Source organism: Pan troglodytes, chromosome 6, assembly GCF_028858775.2.
Source record: "Pan troglodytes isolate AG18354 chromosome 6, NHGRI_mPanTro3-v2.0_pri, whole genome shotgun sequence".
NCBI lineage: Eukaryota > Metazoa > Chordata > Mammalia > Primates > Hominidae > Pan > Pan troglodytes.
The window spans coordinates 23,081,704-23,106,219 of record NC_072404.2 but is presented as its reverse complement, the minus strand read 5'-3'; the positions used below and the strand labels follow the sequence as shown (position 1 = coordinate 23,106,219).

Genomic DNA, 24,516 nt, shown 5'->3' with positions numbered 1-24,516 from the left:
TTTTGTAGTTATTAACACAGAAACAGCTATATCTAATACAAGTATTTTTTATAAGTTATTGTAGACAAATTAAACCCTTCTGTCTTACCATCAAAGAAGCTCTTGGCTCTCAGGTAACTGACGCTGAGCCTAAGAACTGAAAGTTTGTCCAACTTATTAATAACATCTTGTGGGAAAGGCAGCAGGCTAGCCAAACGGTCCAACTCTGTATTAAGTCGGTCTCTATGCCGCTTGGAAGGATTTGACTTGATTCCTTCAGCCGGGATTGGCTTTACTCTGAAAAACAAACAAAATACCATAAAAAATCCTTTTAAAAATATAAAGCAAAAATTTCTATTGCATTATAACATCTCCTCAAATATTTCTCTAACACAACAAACTTTTAAAGTCTACTTAAAGTTTACATAAGTCTTTCTAAAATCTTCCTTTCACATCTTAAGAAAAACAGGGAATGGGTTAAATTCTTCCTAATATTTCATTAAAAAGCTTATGAACTCATCATAGGAAAATGTTTGCTTATACTTCATGCATTTGTAGCACAGTGATTCCCAATTAACAGATCTACTGGGATTTTTTTCCCCTCTCAGATGCATTAGCCATTGTTTGGTGGAAAATTAAAAAGAGAAATTTGTGATAAATTATATGAAAATCATACTTCCTTTGCTATCTTCCACAGGAAGCATCTCAGCATCATTGATGTTGTCAATAAACAGGGACAACCCTAAATAAAGTATTTATCTTCATATCACCAGCTTCCTGTATTTATCTACTTTCAACTCATTAGAGATAATGTCCCAAAGCCCCTCTGGCACCTGCAGATGGTCCTCCAGCCATCTAATGTGGTCCTCAAATATTAAAAGAAGAATAAATTTGACTTTTGCTATTTACATTTCTTGTTGGCAAATATTAGAGGTTAATGGTGATTACCGGCAACTTTTGCTTTTACATGTAGACAATAATTATACTTAATTATTAGCTTTCGTAGCTTGTGTCTCAATTAGAAAGTTCAATGAAACCCTAAACAATTTAGCATGATTTTCACCTGAGAAGAAAGACACTTATGCGTCAAAGAGGAACATGAGTTCAGAAATGAAAAGTTGAATAACTTCACACAAAGACCCCAGCCAGGATTTCACAGCAGACATTAATCACTTAAAGTGAATTTAAAGATCATCAGATACCCACGCTGAACTGGAAAACCAAAGTAATTTATACCTTATACCTCTATACCTTCCTGTTAGCCAGAAAAGTAATTATCCAGCGTTTTCTTACAACAAAGACATTTTTGACAATTCAAATGGAATTATATCAGCTTTTGTAAAGTAGAAATTGGCCTGGGCATAGTGCTATTAATATGACCCAATCAAAACATTTCTAGATAATTTCTTTTCAATGATGTATGTGGAGAAGTAATACTTTAGGCAGAAAGAAGATGAAAAGTAAATACTTCTACAAAAAAGGTAATACATCGGTAAAATGATGTGTATGTGTGTGTGTGTGTGTGTGTGTGTGTGTGTGTATGTATGTATGTATCAACAGATACCTTCTCCAGATTGTCTGTACAACTGTGTATATAATAGAAATTGGTGATGGTTCCCCTAGCTATTTTCCCCTAATCATATTGCATTTATAAACAAATTTCAAGTCACACCTAATTACTTCATTTCTCCACTTAACCAACTGAATTTCAAACTTTACCTATAATGCTTGTCTACCTCATTGTGTAATTCTCTACTGGTCAATTAATAACTTGCTGACAAGTATTTATTTATATCCGTCACATCCTGTACAGCCCAGGTAAACACTTTTCTCCTAACTATTCAAAAAGTGTTATGGGAGCTAAGCAGAAGCAGCAACTGCTTGAAAAAAGATTTTACAGAAAAGGTGGTATCTGAGATGGATCTTGAGTGAGGGACAGGATTTCATGAAGAGGCATAACTAAGGATTGGTGAACTGTAAGAATTCCCCCATATGAAGGGAGAAGCACAGGGTGAAAGAGAGAAAAGAAGAAAGATGGTTGGGGCCACATTCTTTCAACAAATACTGAACACCTATCAAGTGCCCAGCACAGAACACTTACAGGTAAACAAAATATACAAAAGCTCCTGTTGTCATGGAGCTTACATCCTAGGTGGAGGATGGAGAAATAAACAAATAAATATATAACTTTTAGGGCAGTGAGTGCTAAGAAGAAAAATAAAGCAAGGTAAGAAACTAAGGGGTGACAGACGTGATGCTGGTTTGGATAGCCTAGGAAGGTCTCTCTGATGTGATGTTTCAGGACAGACATGAGTAAAATGAAGTGAGCTATGTGGGTGTCTGATGCAAAAATGTTCAAGATAGAGGAGACAACAAAGTAACGACAGAAATCGGACTTAGGCATCTGTTCTTAAGTGTTGAGCTGAGATTTACAAGATCAGCCTGTGTTTCACCAAGCTGACTCTGGTGATAGAGAATACAGAAAGCAGGGCAGGGTTCACTGAAGTTAGGATTCCGGGATGCCAGGAACTTCTTTCTAAAACATAAATCTGACTGTGTCACTCCTCTGATTAAACTCCTTCAGTAGCTCTGAACTGTCCATGTTCCTTAGCTTAGCACACAAAATCCTTCATGATCTTTCTAGCTTCATCTACCCCTCTGGCTTCATTTCTTCTATTGAAGCCGCTTTTGTCTATTCTACCCCAGAGCTAAGAAATTACTTACAGTTACAACATGTGGTTTAGTGCTTTCATACAACCTCCTTGTTATGTCCCATTGGGTTCAAGTCCCCGCTCAAGTAGATCACTTTCATGAAGTCCTCCCTGACCTACCTCACAATGGATTAGCAACTCTGCCCCATTTGACTTCTTATACAAATGTCTAATATAATGATTCCATTAAGGAATATTCCATACAAACAACTTCACAGAAATAGAAAGTGTGTATACAATCCAGTCCTGCACTCTTGGTGGCTTTCCAGTAATGATTATGAAACACTGGAGAGAAGAGAGTGACACAAACGCTGAAACAAGGCAACATGCTATGACATAGGGAGAACTAATAGTGACATAAAGGTATCCCTCCATGTGGTACTGCTGCCTGTCTTGTGCTGGCTCTTTGCAATATTCAGCCTCACACTAGATTCTGAGGCTTGCTTTTCATAATGCAAAATTGTCTACATTTCTAATGTATTACTATGTGTCTTACAAAATATTTAACATGAGAGCGAATTTCCATTGTCAAGTAACATAAATGCTTATACTTGTTTGCCTAACACCCTTATTTCTATGTAAGCTTAAATCATTTTTGTATCCTTAATGCCCAGCATAATAGAGTGGACTCTCAATTAATGTTTGCTGACCAAAAGTGCCAAGAAAAGAAATGATCACAACCTGACCAAAGGCAGTGACAGTGAGGTTAAGAAAGGACTGGCTTGAAGAGAGATTTAAGCCAGACTCAAATGTTCACCGAACTAAACTAACTCACTATAGGAAGTAAGGAAGAGGAAACCATTGAGTGAGGAGAGGTTGCAAATGGTTCTGTGATTTGTAGCTCGGAAGAACAACTACATTTCCTAATGAGAGCTGTACCAGAAAAGGAAAAAAAGTGGCTTGAGGATAGACCTCAGTAATACCAACATTTAGGTATAGGGCTATGGAAGAGGCATAGACACAGAGAAGAAATGATAGACAGGAAAAAAACCAGGGTAGAATATTTTGGAGGTCATAGAAGAAAGTCAAATACACAGAGGAATTAAGGTCAGGGCTAAGAAGTACCCTCAGAACTTAACAATTCAGATGTACTGGATTTGAAGCTTTTAAAATGTCAGATTGTTAAAGCTAACAAAGGTAATGCATTTGACCCACTTTTTCACTGATTTTGTGAGAAATGTACAGATTTTGTTAAAATATTTAATATTGATCCATACATCTTGAAGATATACAGAACAATTAAAAATAGAGTAATCTTACATTAACTGCACTTGACGTGGATTATGCTAATATTTTTACTTTTGTATTGTCTTCGAATCTATAAGAAAGGACACTGCTAACCATTATTTAAGGAAAAGCCTGTTTGAAATATAAATAAACATCCCTATAAGATTGGATTTGGGAGCTCTGGAAACATCTCCTGAAATAGACCATATGATGTTGGTCAGGCAAAGGAGTAACTTATTTTTTGAAACCTTTACCTCAAAAATCTTGTCCCAATCTGTAATCAAAATTGTTATGAAATCAAGACTCCAGCTGACTGCATGCCATGCTTCTGTTTAGAAGCCCTGCAAGCTTTAACTGCTGGTGGTAACAGGCCCAACAGTATGCCCAATGCCAGTCTGAATGCTATCTTGAAAGCCTTTTTAACATCTCCATCAAAAAAGTCTATAAGGTTCATCATTCGTAGCCAGTGTTTGAAGTAAAGCTGAAAAAATTAACCAAGTTTACTCATAAATATAACTGTTTTATATAATATTCATTATAAAACCTCAAAATGACATGCAAAGATATGGTTTCAGTAATCCTATAAGATTAAAGTGACGTTGTTTAACAAGAGATTACCTCTCACAGTACTGAGTTTGCTCTATCGGATTTTTCCTCGGGGTGATTTAATCTACTCTTACTGCGTTGGTCTACTTACCCATAACTTGTTTATCTTTATTTCCAGTCCCTGTACCTGACTGCCCTTCCATTCACATTCCCCTGGAGTTGGGCACCCGTTTCTCAGCACTATGGTGCTACTCTCCATCTAACAGCTAGGAAATCTGAAGTATTCCTCAGTAAAATCCCCCTACCATACTACCTACACCCAATAAAGCCCAACTCTTAACCCCATTCATTCTTCATTTCCTTCCCCCAGCTTCAGTGCATCCGTATTTATCTCTGAATATAAATTTCAAATATTTACAATCATAAACTATGTGCTTAATGTAATGGAGGTGACACACAGCACAAATAGATCCCAACTTCATTGTCAGGCTGAACACAGCTGGATATTTTATTTCCCTATATGAGTCAAAAACATCTACAAAAACTTCTGAGAATTCTGGCTGGAAGCCACTTTTAATGAGTCAGAAATCTTCTGCCACCCTCCTGCTGCTGCCCTATAATTGTGATGAGTTCTTTCCTTTCCCTTTTGTTTGCTATACCTGAGGAGAGATGATGAGATATAAACAGCATAGTTTCTAGCACAAGACATTAGCAGGGAAAATCAGGAAAATGAAATATGGCCTAGAAACCACTATTAGTTCCATAATCCTGAAAAACTCATTGTTTCCCTTTCCCCCTTCTTCTACGCAAATACACATTTTTATTCCCCCTTGAACCCGCATAAAATGTATCTGCCTTACCAGAATCACTAAAACATTACCAAAAAAATTTTAAGTGGTAGTTAATTGTTAAATTAGTACATCTCAAATATGTACTAAGTGCATGGTACTGTACTGGGAAGCTCTGGTAGTTTCAAAGACAAATAATAGTCCTATCTTTAAAGACATTCTTTTTCCTCCTAGGAGGAAATATATTTTATAACATGGCAAAATCAAGCATAATATATTGCTCAGTAACACAGGTGCTGTAAAAGAGTTCATGGAGATGTGGCATCTAAATCAGGTCTTAAATACAGGCAAGACACTTCTGTTTCCGTGACGGTAGAATACCTAGCTTTCTGCAACTACCCTTCTCTTCCAGAAAACCACACCAAAACAAGAAAAGCAGGAGCCAGAAACACAAACTCTGTCTCCGATGAACCTAAGTGACAGCTAAACCCAGATGCAAATAAACGGGAAGATGGTAGAAAAGAAATCAATAATAGCATAGAACAGGAAGGCAAATGTAATCACAGTATATTACTTAGCTAAACAGTAAACAATATACAGTCAAAAATAATACAACGCTAATGTGTATATAATCCAAAATTGTGATAAAATATATTGGGAGGATGGAGGAAGGTGAAAAAGGTTAAAGTGAGACAAGAGAGCACTAAAATCCCTAACTACCACAGTAAGACATCAAAAGATAAGGCCTCACATGCTATACTTAAGATATGCCACATATATAATTGACTTTTGAAATCTGCCAGTATTATTTAATAGGAATACATTTTAAAACAATATTTCAATAGAAAGAAGTAAAAAGAACAAACTAAAAGATGACTGAAAAATTTAAGACAAAACAAATGAATACGTAAAGGACACCCTAAGTAGAAAATCTGCAAATACAAGTGCTTCTCCTATACATAACCATGATCCCAACATACAACTTTAATTACCAACCACACTTTTGCCTATGAAATTGACAATAATATTTTTTAAGCAAAAATGCAAAGATATAGTCACATCCCCAGATTGATGATGGAATGTAATTAGTAAATTTTTCTTAATTTGATACTATCTCTTGGAGTGTACGATTTGGTTCAACCTTCAAACAACACATACTTTTCTATCCCAAAATTCCCTTACAGGAATTTTTTCCTAAAAAAATAAATTTGCATAAAAATGTACATGTCCCAAGGGTATTCTCTGAAATATTAAAGTATTAAATGGTTGGGAATAAAATTTCCTCCCAAAAGAAAAACAGTTAAAAAATTATAGAATATTAGTACAACAGAGTATTATGCAGCCTTTAAAAACAATGTTTTAAGGAGGAAGGGAGGTGGGTAGCAAATCAATAAGACAGGAGAAAAGACTCTAAGAGGAAAGGACGTAAAACACAAGTATGGGGATGAGCAAGTACAAATTATGTATGGGAAATGACAAATAATTTATTTCAGCCATAACACTATCTGAGAAGAAACAGTGAAAATCCCTAGGATATGGCTGTACTGTATGCATCACTGAATCTGTTCACCTGGACAGTACGAACACAAGTCAGTAAGAACACAAGCTTTGAAGCAAAAAGACCTGGGATCCAATATCCAAACTCTTTTTCATTACCTGAGCAACTCTGAATTTGAATCTCAGTTCCCTATCTATAAACTTAAATAATACTACCTTTCTTTAGTACTATTATAAAAATGAAGAAAATGATGTAAAGAACTGGGCAAGCTTGTATCAGAATAAGTGCTAATAAACAGTCATCTTTTGTCATATTAAGCCACTAGCAAAATATCAATTTTACAAGAAGCGTAAAAGTAGAAAGGTACTGTTGTAAAAGATTTGTATGGTATTTACTTCTAAGTAACTGTCTTAATTAAATACATGAGTAAGCACGTACTATGTAAATTTATTCACCAGTGAAGTAGCACATTTCAGCAGTAGCCGTAATTGAGAACATAATCGTATACTGCCTCTTACTGTTTCACGGGAGAATTGATTGTTCTGTGATAATGTAAGCTAAAAGAATAGAATTTACGTTTCTGTTTCATTTATATCTTTAGCAGTCTTCACTATATATATATATATATTTGTTGTTGTTGTTGTTGTTGTTGTTGTTGTTCTGTTTTAGTTGTGAGAGTAGCAGTACAGGTGCTGACTGTCGTGCTTTATTGGTCAAGAAACTTGCCCAGATCTGTAACAGTGAAGAAACTAGACCTCATTTTTTAGTTTAGATCCAGTGCTTTCAATTTATACCTGTTTCCTCTTTTTGCCGTTTAATGTTACCTATAACTAAACACTTTCACTTACTTCATTTCATAGTTCTAATAAGCAAGTGTCCATAACTACTATGTATATGCTATCTAAATCAAGCTATTGGAAAGAAAAATGATGGAGAAATAATTGTGTAAATGAAAAGACCCATTCTTTTATTTTAGATGCTATTTTAAAAATGGCACCATAAATTTATAGAAAACATTTAATGAGCATTATGTAAGTAATACAATTCAGTATTACATATATGAAATTCATGACATTTAAAAAGAATAGCAAGACAATGCTTTTATATTATTAATATGTTAATAAAAGTAAAAGTTTTTATCAGTATGCATTTTAAAGAAAGATCAGCTAAGGCTCAGAAGTGACTTCCAGTTCTGACACTTCATAATGGCTTAATCACCACTACAGCTGGTATCATTTTAAAGTGTAGATCCCCTTTTCTCAACACCTATTATTTGCCAACATTCAGTGCTAACTTTCTATGTACAGGTAAGGTGAAATCCATTACAACTTTTTCTTTATGATTAAAACTTTAAAAATACAAAAATATATCCAAAATTATCACTAGGGAAAAACATTCTATTTAATTCTATAATGGCTTTTTTGACTATCTTCATGAGACAAAATAAACAAACACTTTCATTTCCAAAGAGAATAAAATAAACACAGGATTTGTTCTCTTTTTCTGAGTAGGGTTACTCAGTATGGGGCAACAGTCTAAGCAAAGTTATAGTAGATTCTATAATGAAAGTTATCTTCGATATTTTCTTCTTGAAGGTAGGAACATGAATTGGACGTAAAGTTGCTTCAGAGCCTTTAATTTCCCAACTTTCATTACTCCAAAAAGAAAGAAAATATTTATTGAGAGTCTACTATGTTGGAGATACTTCAGTGGGATTAAATTGAATACATTTAAAATGTATTTCCTACTAATAAAGATAATTTTCTATGTGAGAGCCGCCACTAGGGGGGGTTGATTTTTCTTAATAAATTCAACTCAAGATTGAAAGAGCTTCAGGTTACAATTGTCACCTACTTTACTCCAAAATTTTATGGAATACTTATATTCCATAAAATTTATATTTAATTGGCTGTCTTTTTAAACAGTCCTACAATAATGCTACAGCATATTTTATCTGTAAATAAAATAAAATGGCTCTCATTTAAGAGGTCAAAGTTAAGTAGGTCTGGATAGCATTTTCAGCTCAAAACAAGATCTATTTTCCCCAATGTTGGCATGTTTTGGGGCTCATTAGGCCACAAACTGGTAGCTTAATTTTAAAACTCAAATTTAATACCAAGTTCAATGACTTCATTTCTAAAATAAACTTTGATTAACTGCATTATAAAGTTAACAATTTTTCATTCAGGTAAAAATAATTTATATAAACACTTTCACTTGATAATGAAAATGCCAGCACTAGCCTTTTCTTACAGAGCAAGCTGGTAATATTTAAGGCATTTGTATGATTAGAAGCAATATATGGTGCTCAGCAGAGATCTGATAAACATCTATGCTAACAAAATGTGGGTGAATGGAAAAAATACTTTTGTTATATTATAGGAAATTAATACAAGTATATTAAAGACTAAGTAAGTATAATATTAGGATAATCTAATAAAAAGTACATTTTACGCAAAATAACCAAAATCCATAAATGTTAAACTGTATAATGAATACAAAATTATGGCATTTGTTTTTGTTTACAAAGCCATCCAGGTCCTTTGATAACACCCTAACTGAAACCCAGTATCTTAAAAAAACATCAGGGAGATCTTCATGTTTTCTCACCATACACATAAAAACCCATGACACCCCTATTATATATGATGCTAAGTGTATTATTATATTAATAAACACATAGAACAGACATTTGGGATGCCTCCCAACTTTAACCATCAATGACAATGTCAAATAAGACAAACATGCTTTAATATAAGAAACCATTCTACAAAATTAAAAGTATTATAAACCGATGTCTCAAACTGCCAAGGTAGAAAACTGCTGGTTTGACAATATTCCCTTAAGACACACTGTACCATAAAACTTCTAAATTTTAATCAGTCTATTTATAGATTATTATCCTCTGTTAATGCCAATTCATAAGTATAGTTCTGAAGAACTATGATAACTGAAATTCTGAAAGGAAACTAAAATTTTAGAATGAAACTTTAAACCAATAACTGGTTTTAAATGTAAATCTTAAAGTGTTATTTTTCTGGTTCCCATTAGTGATAGTTGGAGTCTAAGCAAAACGCACACTTCTGATTTGGTCTGAGAAGACGTTTAAGAGTTCTTAAAATTGTTTACGAAAACTTGAAACACATGTAGGTAAAGTAACTCAGAGATCTAGAAATAAAAAAATTGGAATAAACACATGAATACAACCACCTCACAACAGGTAATGTTTTGAGCACGGATAGTTTTTTCTGACACACACAAAAAATTGGCCATCTCACACAAATATTCCACCAAAATCAACCGACAACGACAAAAGCAAGTTTGTACTCACTCAACTAGAAGAAAACTTTGAAGGGGAAAAGAATTAGAGATAGACGTTAAGAATGAAAACCTCTCTCAAATGCAGTTCTAAATCTTTTATTTTACAGACCCTAAAGCCACCCCAAAAGTGATAAGCAAGCTTCCGAAAAAGATGTCTGCAGAATACAAATCCTCCACCGTATCCTGTCCGTTGCATCCCCTCCCACCTGCTACCACTTCTATCCACTTTACCGATATGGTCACGATGAGCGCTACAAAATTGCTGCCAAATAAGTAAGTAAGAGCGCAACACAAAGCCAGTTGGTGGGGACCAAAAAGTACCTTTAGAGGCACTCAGCCCCTTCGTAAAAGTCAGCATGTGTTTAGCTCTTTAAAACATCTCGCCCTACCAAACTCTACGAAGAATGAGAATTAAGACCGTCCTCTAACCTAACCCATGCGGATATTAAAAGTGGAAGGAGATTTCAAGACAGGTTTATACTAACTAATCCATTAGCCCAAGGCAGATCAGAGCTGTCAACAAATCAGGACCAAATCAGAAAGAACAAAGTTGCAAATGTGAGAGGGTGTGTATGCACTGGTGCGGGGGAAGAGGATGGGTGGGAGGACAATTTTTAAAATGCAATCATTGAAAACGGGAGAATCCAAGTCCTCTGTCTCCCAGCCGGCCTCCAAACCTCGATTCCACGGGCAGTGCCGGGAATGGACCTAATCCCAGGATCGCAGGGATTTGGGGGCGGGGTGGGGCTGCCTCCCGCACCCGCGTGCCTGAGCGCCCAGCCCCCGCGATGAGGACGCGCTCGGGACACTCACGTTTTCTGTACCGGCTTCCGCCGCTTGCGACTGGCGTAGGTGATGTTGGCGCTGCTGCTGTTCATGGTGCCCAGCCGACGGCGGCGGCTACTCCCCGGGCACTGGCGGCCGGGTCCCCGGAACCCGGTGTAGGCTGGGACGACAGCGGCGGCCGGCGCCGGGTTCCGCGAAGCCGCGCCCGCTCCACCTGCGTCCTCTCGGGACAGTGGCGTGGGCGCCGCGCCTCAACGCCTCGGCTCACGCAGGCTTCCGCAGCCCGCGCCAGTACAGGTGAGCTGCCTGGGCCTGGCGCAGTGAGGGGGGGCGAGGGGCGGAGACCCGCGAGCAAGGCGGCGCAGGTGCCGTCTACACCGGCGGAGGCGGCGCGGCAATGCCCGCAGGTGAGGCGGCCCGGGCGGAGGAGGAGCCTGGGCCGTCTATTTAGAATCCTGGCCTGGGTCGCGCACGGTGGCGCCGCGCCCCGTGACCGTCGCCGCGGCCCCTTGGGTGAGGGAGGTGCCGCCGCGCTGCTCCCGGGACTTCCCAAATCCTGGGTGCTTCCCGCCTGCGGAGCTCGGGCGCCGGCCACCAGTCCCGGCTGCTCCCAGCTTCCGTTCGGCTACACGGCTGCCCCTGGTCTGAGCTGGCGGTCCGGGGCACGCTCTCGGAACAGAGCGTCGAGGGGACTCCCCAGCCACTGCCTCCCGCCGCCGCGCGCACCGGCTGAATAGCAGGAGCACCCCCGACCCCTCACCGGCCCCGCCCCTCCCCGCCCAGATCCCGCGTAGCCCCGCCCCGTCCTGCTTGCCCCCGCCCATCTGGATTCCATTCCATCTTCCTTGAGGGCCCCACCCTCATCCCGGCACGTGATGACGTAGGACGTAAGGACGCCCCCCCCGCCGGTAGCCATCTTCGTGCATAGGCAAACTTATTGTAGCTAGACTGTACAAAGTATATCAAGATATGCCAAATATTGAGCTTAACTTCACCTGTTTGAGAGACGGTGGGTCAGCTAACTTGTGGCTAAGAATTACAATTAACTGGTAGACAACTGGTAGACAACCAATGGGACTGTATATTTTCCTAGTTGGGGAGGCTTCAGAAGGCCAGATTTGAATTGAGACTTGAAGGCTAGGAGTTTCCTTGACCTTTTTTGGTGTGCGGGGGAAGTCTTTACAATAGACAGGAAAATAGATAATAAGGGGACTATTATGTGTTGTGTCATGGAGGACCATGTGGAAAAATATTGGGAGTAATTAACAATATTGAATGCTGTTGAGAAATTCAAATTAGTTGAGAACTGAAAATGTCATTCTTGTTTTCTCAATGTGTAGTCACTGATGACTTTCGTGAATGCAGTGTTGGGGTAATGGGCCTGCAAATAACATTGAAGTGGGTACAGGATTGAGCTGAAGATAACAAAATGGCATCCTCAAGCAGACAATTTTTCTTCCAAGTTTAGCTGTGGATGCTCTCATCCACATCAGATGGTATGTAGGGGGAGTGAAGGGTTAAATGAGGGTTTTCTAGTTTTGGTTTAGTTCTTTAATGGGCGATACTGAGCAGCTTAGAGGGGGTAGAGATAAACTATGTAGGGAACCTGAGGGAACAGTGAAGGAATGATAGATATTAAGATAGCGAAAGCAGGAGGGAATGAGTGCCAAAGCATAAATGGGAGATTAGGACTAATAGATTAGATACTAACAGAAACAGCACTTACAGTGCTTTGCTATTCAGAGTACTCCACAGCTTCTTTTGAGAGTTACAGGAAATGCAGACTCTTTGGGTGTCCTTATTAAATCAGAACCCGAAGTTCACAAGAACTCCCAGGTGATTCAAATGTACATAAAGTTGGAGGAGCAGTTCTCTACCATAGCTGGAGGAAAGAAGGACAGTGGGTGAGATATAGTAGGCTACTAAATTTTGGATCAGAAAGATGAAGGAGATGTAACAGAGGGTATTCTAGCATGAGCTACAAAAGAACAATTGTGTTTTGTGGTCGATGATCTTTGTTTTAATTTTAGAAGAGCATAAAGTAAAAGTGATCTGGGAAGTGACAACAAGGAAGTAGATGGACATCCACCCTGTATCCTGTGATAAGAGAAAATAACTAGGCAGTATTGGGGAGACCTTTAGGAAAGTGATAGCCTCAGTAAGCCACCTTTCAGTTTAAGGAAAAAGATGGAGCAAATTCCCAAAGAAGACAGTGTACACTGGGAAAGTTTGATGTTTATGAATTAGCAATTGCAGAGGCAGAATCAACCATCTCTATTTTTCCCTTCTCTTTCATTTCTTCATTTATCTGTGCTTACTTATAGCCATTCTATCTGAAACGTGTAAGTGTAAAAGAATAATTTCCTCCTAGCTAGGAACTTTAAGGGTGAAAAATTTATATCAAAACATAATTTATTGATTCTGTAGCTTATAACTCCTCTTCATAAAAGAGATGTACTAAATGCAATGAACCAATCTTAATTTAGTGATTTAAAAAAATCCTACCCTTTTTAAGGTTGTTGGCTATTTGGTGCAGTCATTTTCTACCTTATTTTGACTTTCATACCCTTATTTTTTTATGTTTAACTTTAGGATTATTTTCATTATCCAGAAGTCATATGCTGTATTATGTTACATAGTCTTAGTTAAGTAACAGATCTTTGCATAATTAAGATTAAAATTGAATATCAACAAAATTCCCAGAATTCATTTTATTTTAATAGTGACATGAACTTACCTTAACCTTTTTGCTGGCATGTGAATACAGTATAGTGTAGTGCCATTTTTAAAAAATGAGCTGCCATTATCTAGAAACTTCCTGTATTGGCACTGTGGAACATGGTTCTCAAAGTATGGTTTGTGTCCATCTGCAAAGATTTAAAAACTTTTTTGTGAGCAGTTTTTTTTTTTTTTTGTAGTTACGTGATTTTTATCTCATAATAATTAATTTGGCTATAAGAGTCGGTGAACATTTGATTACCTTATCCAAAGAACATCCTTTTAATCAATTGGGTTGAGCTTACTTTCTGAGGTTTCAGATGCAGCTGTATGTGTATGGGTTTCTTTCTCCTGCGAAATAGTATGAGAAAAATGTTTTAGGAATGCTATTATAAATATCAGCTGTTCTTGAATAAAGGAAAATAATCAAAATGAATGCTAAACCTATTCTATCACAGTTCATTTCACTAAGCAAGATTTTAGCCCCTATAATATACCAGACACTGTGGGTTACAGTAGTGATATCAGACATGTTCTTTCCTCTTAGAGCTTACATTCTAATGAGAGAGACAAGAATTAACCAGATAGTTACACAAATGAATGTATAATTACAACTGGGACAAGTACTGTGAAATGAATACTGTGAGAATGTATAATAGGTGGATTTAACTTGGTAAGGGGAGGTTACCCTGAGGGAGCTTGAGCTGAGTTTTGAGGCATAGGTAGGCATTTTATAGGTGACCTGGGGAGGAAGGGGAATTTCATGCAGACTGAGCATGTATCACTTTTTAATCTCCTCTTCAATTCTGCAGCTCCTTACTTCAGGCCCTCAGAATTGTCTTTTACAGTTTACAACACACATTGTAGCTATATGAAGTATTTTACAGAGGGTAGTCCATGCTTCCTAAACTATGTACTGAGGCACCCCAGGAGCACCACAACAAACTCACAGGGGCACTATCATGGGATATTTTAAATTTTCAAGGCCAACACAGTGACATCGGTTGGACACCGTGCAAACCACTATCTTGAGGTAGTTCAGAACTTCTACACATTAAATTGTACTTCATTCCTTTTGACATCGTATCTTTGTGAGGCTGTGTTTTTGTAAATTGCTGTAATAAAACACAAGGACTGTGGGAAAATTACTGTAGAACAGGAATGAGGGTAGCGGTTTCCAAGTTTATTCCAAAGTTTGAGAAGTTATGAAGTGCCCAACAGATGTGCACATCCCATTAAGAATAAAAAATGTTAATGTATATTATTTTTTAAATAGCTACTAAGTTGTTAGGATAGACAAACATAAGTTTGGGTTTAACTGTTTAATAAATGGAACTGTTAGGTGTTTCTTTTAGCTTGCAACACCATGAAAAAATTACTGAGACACTAGGAACGCTGTGAACTGAGAAAGTTTGGGACCTTTGGCATAACTAAATCCTTCATTTAACAGGTGAGAAACTTCAGGCCCAGAGAGATCAAGTGCCCTGCTAATCATAGCCTAGAATCTGGGTCTTGTGACTTCTGCCCCAGTCTAAAATGTATAACTTATCTGACTTTGAACTGTTCTGATTCATTTATTAAAAATAATCAGTTTACACATTGCTTGCTTTTACTCCTAACACTGAAGAACAGACATAGACATCTAAGGGCTGTTTCTAAATGCTTAATGTCTTCTTTACTTGCTTGGATACAACAGTGTCATAGAAGCCACAGAGAAGTAATTAATAGATAATGCTAATCTTAATTCTGACAAAGAAACTACAAGATAGGAATAATTTGTTATTAGTCAAAATTATTTTTATTCACTTATGGATAATGCTTTGTTGCAAGAAACATTTAGGTTTTTAACACATGAAAGTACATTATTAAAATGTTAACATGCAGTAAGTTTGGATTTCGATTTCTTTCTTTCCGGACTTTTAATTCTCACGAATTTGAAGTTTGATTATGGGGAAAGTTATAAAAAAGTTTTATGTTTCACATGCTAAGATTCATGTCTAATTTATTAAACATTTTATTAAAATATATATGTATAAATATCATTTTTACTAAAATCCATTTAACTTTGGAGATAAATATATTTGAAATCTACATAATACATACTTTCTGCATTTTAAATCATGATATAGAAGAACTGAAATTAAGATAAAATACATTTATTTAACAAAGAAAATTATTAACTTGATAAGAACAGCTTAAGGAAATATAAATTATTGTAAAATGCTGACCTAAAATATATAATTTAGATTTGCTAAACTTTAAAAGGCTATCATTCTTATTCATATTAAGAAACAAAATGTATTCTTTACTGAAAATATTTAACAAATTTAATTAATGTGTGGACAGTGGTTCTCAACATTTGTTGCATATTGTAGTCACTTGAGAACTGTAAAAATTACGGATCCTTGGCTCCACTACAAAAATTTTTATTTAATTTATCTATGTTGTGTCCTGGAATCGGGATTTTACAGGTGATAGAGGTATTGTGGTTATATACCTCTATCATCTGTAGAGGTATATACCTCTAGAATAAAGAGAAGATCCTTATTCTCAGGAAATGCATGCTGCAACATTCATATATATATATATATATATATATATATACACACACACACATATATATACACACACATATATATATACACACATATATACACAATTATGAAAGGTATACAAACATTTGTGGTATTCTTTCAACTTTGCCATATGTTGAAAAATTGCACAATAAAAACAAAAAATAAGTGCAAAAATAAATAGCCATGTACTTTCAAGTTAAAAAATTGAGAGACAAAATATCTGAAGCCTGATAATTGTTTCCATGGGAGGTCAGGACAGATACATATTAGGCACTCAGCTTTTACGTAAGATAAAGCTTCAGACCTTGCTCTAAATCTTGATATTACAGGAAACAGATGGAAGATAAATTTTAAAAGATTCAAAGTTTCTGCACTTCTCCATTTTGAAAACAAAGTTAGAATCCCAAATCTCCATCGTATGGCCTCCGTGGGCTGAAGAATATGTGTAGTTAGTTGTGCATTTCAAGAATTTAGCTGATTTATACTAACCACAAATTATTCATTTTGCTGTATTCACCAGTTATTTATACTAAAATGCTAATAGTTTCTAATACCTTACGAATACCTTTTTGCTTGTTCTTATGCATTTGAAATTTCTCCTTTATCTACTTTCCTGTATATAATCACTGACTTTTCTAAGACTTTATAATGTATCAGTAGACAGGATTTATGTCTATAAGGCTTACATGCTAAAATAATAGCTTAAAAAAAAGTCTGGAACAAATGTTAACTTGTACTGCAAGTTAAAGCTTTTCACTTTAATGCTATGCAAAACAGCTGCATAAGTAATATTTTTAGGACCCTCCTCACTCAGACCCCATACCAAGCATCAGAAATACCTGCCATTACCTGATTGGTAAGTTGATGAAGGAGATCTGGTTACATAATTAATCAAGGGGATATAGCTGAGGGTGGAGTGTCCTGTAAAACAGAATGTTCTCCACCCTTCCCTCCTGAAGCAAGTTGTAGGAATTTTCCTTGTAAAACCTTAAACTTTAGTTGAGTGGCCTTCCTGCCTGAATGTAGATGGAGCTCCCATCTGTCTTCACAGAGGCGAGGGCTTCTGATGAAAATGAGTAGGAAGGATTCGATGTATTCCCAGATCTTGGACAGACCTCTTACATTCTTTTAATCCTTGCGTTAGGTTGAATTCATTTTGGTTATCTGAGCCTTTAAATAAATTACATAAACAAATATGTTTCAGAGAAAAGCATGTGAATCGAATAATTATTTTGGGATACATTGGTATTTAAAGAAATACCAAGTAGATTATAATGTAAACAATATCTAAACTCTTCAGAAACCAGGGTTTTCAAATATTCATTACATATTTGTGTTGTATTTTTCCATATTATTTACTTATTTAAACACATTTTGTGAGTGGTCATATTTATGCCAGTTTTTTGTATAATTCTTTGAAGCAAATCTCCCCTATAAAAGAAAGTCGACATACACCTATATTAGTAAAAACACCAATCTGTATCCTGTTAGAGTGCTTTGATTGTATATGTAAAGTAAATGAATGATATAAAATGCAAACTTTGATTTTTTTAAGTTAATCTTGAACAGTTCAGACAAATGTTAATTTCAGTAAGAACTGCATTAACAAGATGATGAGAAAAATGGAGGTCAGTAGAGGGTAATTCAATCCCCCAGACCATTTTGTTTTAATTAGTATTTGCCTATTTTAGGATATAAAAAAGGTTGACATTCTGATAGAATTTTCTCAAATATTTATAAACATGCCCTACATGAAATATTGATAAAAGAAATAGCCTCACATACAGCAGTTTATTCTTAAAAAGTTTGTTCATACTGAAGGTATTAGCCAATTATGAAGTAGGTCGTGGTTTTTAGGCACACAAACACTCAGTCCTTCTAAAAGAAATGTCATTATCAGTCAACCTAAAGATGATATTTTTTTCAATAATAATAAGAAATAGTACTTAATAGCTGTAACTTAATAGCCCTTTTCTTACCTTTTAGTATCTGCTCAACAAGATGAGGAAAATCCATCAGTACACAAAGTGAAATATACTTCTCAAAACTGAGCACTTTATGTCATTACATCTTTAGGGTCAAGTCTCTAAGTGGCAATTTAAGTTTTATTTGGAAACTATACTCCTCAGTAGATGACTAGAATAATAATGGTTAATTTGGTAATAAACAATAGCATTGATTTAAGCCAGTAATTTCTGAGTTCTATATTACTATATGTTATGCTCAGAAAAAATAGATGGCAAATATCTGTCACCATGAAATTAATACTTAATTTTTCATGTTTTCTACACATCCTTTTAATTAATAGTCAAAAAATAAGAAAACAAAACAGTAAAGGAGTGTCAAACATTATAATTTTCCAATTAGCTCTTACTAGAGTCATGTACACCTCATTATTTTACCTAAAGAATAATGAAAAGCACTGTCTTTGACATTGAAATATATGTCCAACATAAGTCTGTTTAAAAAGCAAGTACACACACAAAAACATATATACATTAAATAATATATATAATTACATATATATAAAATCATTATAAAGGTAACTTCAACTTCTGTAGTTTACAACTTATGGTCTTTGGTCATTTCTTTTTGTTTGTTTTTTGTTTTGTTTTGTTTTTTGAGATGGAGTCTGAGTCTGTCACTAAGGCTGGAGTGCAGTGGCGCGATCTCGGCTCACTGCAACCTCCACCTCCCGGGTTCAAGCGATTCTCCAGCCTCAGCCTTCCACGTAGCTGGGACTACAGGTGCATGCCACCACACCCAGCTAATTTTTGTAATTTTAGTAGAGATGGAGTTTCACCATATTGGTCAGGCTGGTCTCGAACTCCTGACCGCAGGTGATCCACCTGCCTCGGCCCCGCAAAGCACAGGGATTACAGGCATGAGCCACCATGCCCGGCCTGGTCATTTCTTATAAGATACTAAATATGTGGGATAACTGAGATAGGGATATATTTTTTAAGTTCTACTCTGTAGCCCACTTACCAAATAATACTGCTGACTTTAATGTAAAAGATCCTTCAACAAAAAAAAATACTATCACAATTTTTAATTATTTTTCTTTCTAATCTGAATGAATTTAGAAGTTAAATTGAACTTATTATTTTAGTTTCCTATGTAAAAAGCAAAGGAAAAAGCCTTATTGTGTGATCTCTCTAATATACCCCTCAACATTTATATGTGTGTATATTATATATAGAGGGGTGTGTGTATATGTGTGTGTGTGTGTGTGTGTGTACACAGAGAGAGTACATAATGACTTTCAGGAGTGAAAACAGTCTTTTACAAAAGACGGATTCCAATGACAAATAGAAATGTTCAGAAAAATCTCAGGATCAATTGTTTTCTCTAGTAAGCACCCCAAACTTCTCTTGAGGTTAATCACAGCCTTCACTGCTTTGTGTGCTGAATACAATAGTTCCTTTTGATTTAAAAATTTGCCAACTCTTATAAAGTTAACATTCTGTATCTAATGAATATGTGGAGATAAATAATCTGTGATACTGATGTAATCTAACCTACACAAGACTCTGATAACGTCTTTATTTGATCCTTAACAACCACATACATTGTTTCTTTATTATATTCTTTTCTATATGCTCTTAGCACAAAACTACTAGATCCACTTGATCTAACAACTTTTGAACAATAATTATCTCCTTGTTTAAAGAGCGCAATCAAATCTCTTCTAACTACAATCATGATATGTACCTTTTATTTATATGAATTTAATCACCTCTTTAATTTTAACATAGTATTATTGCTTAAGTCTAATCAGAAGTGTTAGGTAGTAATTTCTATTTTTCTCTTAAGGTATATGTTAGGAATTTTTGTACTTAGGTCATTGTATGTACATTTAAAAATATGTTCCCCAAATTACTTTAAAGTGCATTTGAAATGAAAGTGATGATTTAATTGAATATGAATATTACTGAGGCATTATATTTTTTCATTTTGTCCAAATACTTGCATAGTTCATATTTTTTATTTTAATATTAAAGTACAAATCTAGGAATATTTGCTTCAGAGAGCTTTCATTCTACTTTTATGTGTAATTAGAATTCAAGGGGATTTAACATCTGAAATCTTTCCTTTTTTAATGTTTTTCTGTATGTGGTCAGCAGAAAACAAAATAAAGATAAGGTGCAAATATTGCCATATTGGTAGGTTTTACCCCAAAGAAGAAAAAACCACTAATGCAGTCTCTAATAATGTCCTTTCCCCCATTTTAATAAGAAGGTTTGTGTTGTTCTGACATTAAATGGATTAAGCAGCAAGCCTGCTGAGAAAAATACTCAAAGGTATTAAACCCTAGCAGTGTTGGTTTAACTGTAATTACTGTAAAATAAGATTAAGTCTGAGTTTGGAAGAAGAACTAGATTTGACATAAGACTAAAAGGTAACAATGTTCACAGATGCCTGAATTAATGCTTCAGTGAAAAATATAATTAGCACAAGATTTGAAAATATGTCTCCTTTGGCAAATGTCTTCAGAGAGTAATCAGTGCTGTAGACTGATGTAGTGGAAAGAGCACTGGGCAAGTGGCCAAAATCTTTGAATTCAAGTTTGTTGCTCTAGCACTCACAAGTTCTGTGACCTTGGATAAGAAATTTCTAAAACCTTTGAATCTCAGTATGGTGGATATGGCCAACTGGCAACCATTTGCACTTTTCCATACTGTGTATTTCTATACTACAGCAGCTGGAAAGCTAAAAACTAAATTTCCCCGATTCCTGTGCCATTAAACTTCCAAATGTAAATAAGTTTCATCCAATTAGATGCACTTGTTGAGATTTGGAAGCGAAAGTCAAGTGGAGGTCATCTTCCTGCTGCTTCCATTGTTTTCTGCTAATAAGTGAGATTGTGGAAACATGATTTTTCTGTGATGAGTTCCAGCATCCAAGTTCTAGGGTTTGAGAGGCTGTAGGGGTGTGAGCAGTAGTGGCTCCCTGATCTCTTAATTGTGGCTACAGTGGTGTGTTTTTGAAGTCAATAAATTTTATAGTGACTTCTGAAGTCCCCACTTTTCTGATTGAAGCAAAGGTCATCTTTCTCTAATAAGTCAGTTCTACAGTGTTATGGAAACATTTCTGAATTCCCAGCCTAGAGCCTCTCTCTAGCCTTCCCAAAGATTTAGTAAGCATTTTATTCCCTGTTTTAAATCCCTATTTACTTGAAATACCTGAAACTTATCTGTTTCCTGTACTAAAACCTAACTGACACGCATGTGCAAGTTTCATTCATACCTTACAAAGTCTTTGAGAGGATTAAACCATATTAAGCCTATTTAACATTGCTTCCTCTTTTGAAAGATAAGTATTCATGATAGGAAAAGCAACTATCAAAATTGTCTGGTGGCATTCTCTTGTCATTAATTTTGCTCAGCTAATAAAGTCTAAACACAGTTTGTGAAGTATTGGTTCTCCTGGGCAAATAATGCAGAAGAAACAATTGCATATTCGATTGGTACCTAAATTTTATAAATCTCCAGTTCTAAGAATGTCTGTGAGTTTGTATGATACCTTTCCTATAAATGAATAGCTTTCACTTCAATTTACATTTTACTAGTATTTTTACTTTTTTTGCAGTGGTCATAATTAGAAGCACTATGGCTAATTCTGTAAGTGGAAGTGGACTGACATAACACCATGTCTGGCAAGATTTTGAGCAGATTTGGAAAAATGTTGCTCTGTGCTTTGATCTTATACTTTCTAAAGGAATAAAATAATTCTCCTCCCCCTTTTCAATGAATTTCTTTTTAGAAATATGTGTTATATTTATGGCATCAAGAGACTTTTTCACCTTTAAACTAGCCCACATATTCAGCCACTATTAAGGCACCGATGTGCTTCATGTCAGTTATTTCCTGACTTGATTTGTTGCCCTCCTGTTTCAGCCTGGCTTCTGGATCTTGTCTCCATTTCTGTCTGTGGCTTCTTCTTTGGCTTTTTGATTTGTAATCAGTCTTTTATTCTGCTTCTCCTAAAAGGGCTCATCCCACTGACATTTTTTCCCTTGAGACTTTCTTAGGAGGTGTGTGTGTGTGTGTGTGTGTGTATCTCCTAAGAAAGTTTCCTAAAATATATATGTGTGTATATACTTTAGTTTTCATCCCTCAGGACTTAAATTCAGCTGAACCTTGACTATGAAAACTCTCTTCAGTTTTCCTCAATAGGTGAACTCAGAAAACAGGAGAATTACACTAAGTGCTCATTACTTTCCTAGGTAATTTTATATATTGGACAGAATAAACTACATCAAAATTTCCAGTGCTCTGTGCATGAAAGCTTATTCATTTACTTCCACATATGTAAAATTACATCATACGATGGAATAAAGTTTTCATCTGTCATTTATTTTTATTTATTTTTAAGACAAGATCTTGCTCTGTCACCTGGGCTGAGTGCAGTGGCACAACTACAGCTCACTGTGGTCTCAACCTCATGAGCTCTGTAGCTGAGAAAACTTGGGATTGACCAAATAATATAAAATAATATGAAAGTAATTTTAAAGATGTTTAACCTCAACAGTACAATATTGAAGCATATAAATTCAAGTTAAGTATATAAATTTAGCTCAATTCAATGCACATTGATTAAGCACTTAAGATTTCACCAGCCTATTCTTCAATTACATGAGAAATGTGGCTTATTGATTAAACGTCTTAAACAATACAAGATAAAATTTAAGTTATTGTGAAGAACATATGGCACAAGCAAGTACTGCATGAGATGGATCTTGTAGAATGGGTACAATTTAAGTAAGTGGCAAGTAGGTTTTCTAATTAAACATGATAAAGTGAGAAGTATGAATCTGACATATTGAGGAAATGAAGAAAATTAGTCTGATTGAAGTGGAAGGTATGCGTTAGGGAATGGGGAAAATGCCGTTAGATAAGAAAGCAAAGTTAGATTAGTTGATGGGGTATCTTAGGATTGATACTTAAAATTGATTTGATGAACAAGGAGAAATTATGGGTTCTTGAGAAGGAAACTTATGTGTATTTAGGAAAGAGTTTTCAGAACAGTTTGTGGTAGTATTTAAGATGGGATGGGGAAATTGGAGGTAAATCTAAAAATCAGGAACTATTTCATTAAGGTTACAATTAGTCAATAAATGATAGCTGGAGCATGTGCAACATAGTGAGACCCTATCTCTATGAAAAATAAACAAATAGCTGGGTGTGGTGGCACGTTCCTATAGTCCCAGCTACTTAGGAGACTGAGGTGGAAGGATCACTATATTTTGTGTTTTCTGCTGACCATATACAGAAAAACATTTAAAAAGGATTTGGGATGTCAAATCCTCTTCAATTTTAATTACATATAAAACAAAAGTAGAATGAAAGCTCTAAGAAGAAAACATTCTTAGATATGTAAATTAATATTAAAAATATGTACTATGCAAATAAAATATATTTTTTCTTTTTTTTTCCTTTCTTTTCCCAGTGTTGTGAACTACTTGTCATGGGATAACCAAAATTAAACCTGGAATCTCAGAAGAAACAAATTGTTTGAAGAAGTTGGATGTGCTTTAAAATTTTTAAATTTTTCATTCAACTAAAACTTTGTGAACTGTTTCTTGGTTGTGGTCTTCTCTAAATTGTAATCTTTGGCATTCACTTCCAAAGTATCCCCCACTAAACTTCATAACATTTATTGTGTCTCTTCATTATTAAACTTTGATGAATTTACAGAGTGTCTTTTGAAATTATGTTCTTGAGAAAGGTAAGTTCCCTAAAAATCCCACCACCTCAGGAACAGAATTTTCTAAAACTGTTGTATCTACCTAAGTTACCTATTTTTGTCTGGAGTCCACTTGTCCTCAAAACAAAATTAATGTTGTATTCCCTTTTGGTCAAGGACACATTAAACATTTAGTGCAGCATGCACATTTTTCAGGGATGTAGAATCATAAACAATTATTTATATACACTTCTTATGACATAGGGTGACTTTTACAATGTGCTGTGCTATTTAAAGTTAAATGTTCACCACTACATATTGTACCTGTGAAAAGATTATAGGTTAGCTTTGATAATTTAAAATATTTTTGCTACAGCCAGTAGCTCTATTATCGATGATATGAAACTCTGACGTTGTTGTGATTACATTGTATTTTTTCATATCTGTTATGTGATATAGCAACCAACATATTAGTCATAATAATAATTTGGTAATGAGTTCACACAGTTATTGGATGGAGTGCTGTGTCCATCCCTAGGTGTTTGTTATTGTAGTGATACTTATAAGAAGTACAGCTTGGTGTACCTACATTAGCGCAAATTTCACTAGTCAGGAAAATGTGGATAAAGTGGTCCCTTTGATTCATTAGCCCTATACGAAGTATTTTTAAAAAAATA

The 24,516-nt window shown here is 35.6% G+C and overlaps 1 protein-coding gene and 1 long non-coding RNA gene across 3 annotated transcripts in view; one reads left to right on the top strand and one right to left on the bottom strand.

Moving 5' to 3' along the window:
- Positions 1-11,633, bottom strand: part of AHR (aryl hydrocarbon receptor) — a 47,260-nt gene extending 35,627 nt beyond the window's left edge. For both annotated transcript variants that reach the window (XM_016957117.4, XM_003318337.6), the window contains exons 1-2: positions 10,884-11,633; positions 89-276 (exon numbers count right to left, since the gene is read on the bottom strand). In XM_016957117.4, coding sequence (XP_016812606.1) covers positions 89-276; positions 10,884-10,948 — 253 coding nt within the window. In that variant the 5' untranslated portion in view covers positions 10,949-11,633. The remainder of the gene's footprint in view (positions 1-88; positions 277-10,883) is intronic.
- LOC104007120 (uncharacterized) lies at positions 10,229-23,733 on the top strand. Its single transcript, XR_002944579.3, has 2 exons — positions 10,229-10,343; positions 23,603-23,733. It is a non-coding gene; the product is annotated as an uncharacterized LOC104007120 (long non-coding RNA).
- The last annotated feature ends 783 nt before the right edge of the window (positions 23,734-24,516 follow it).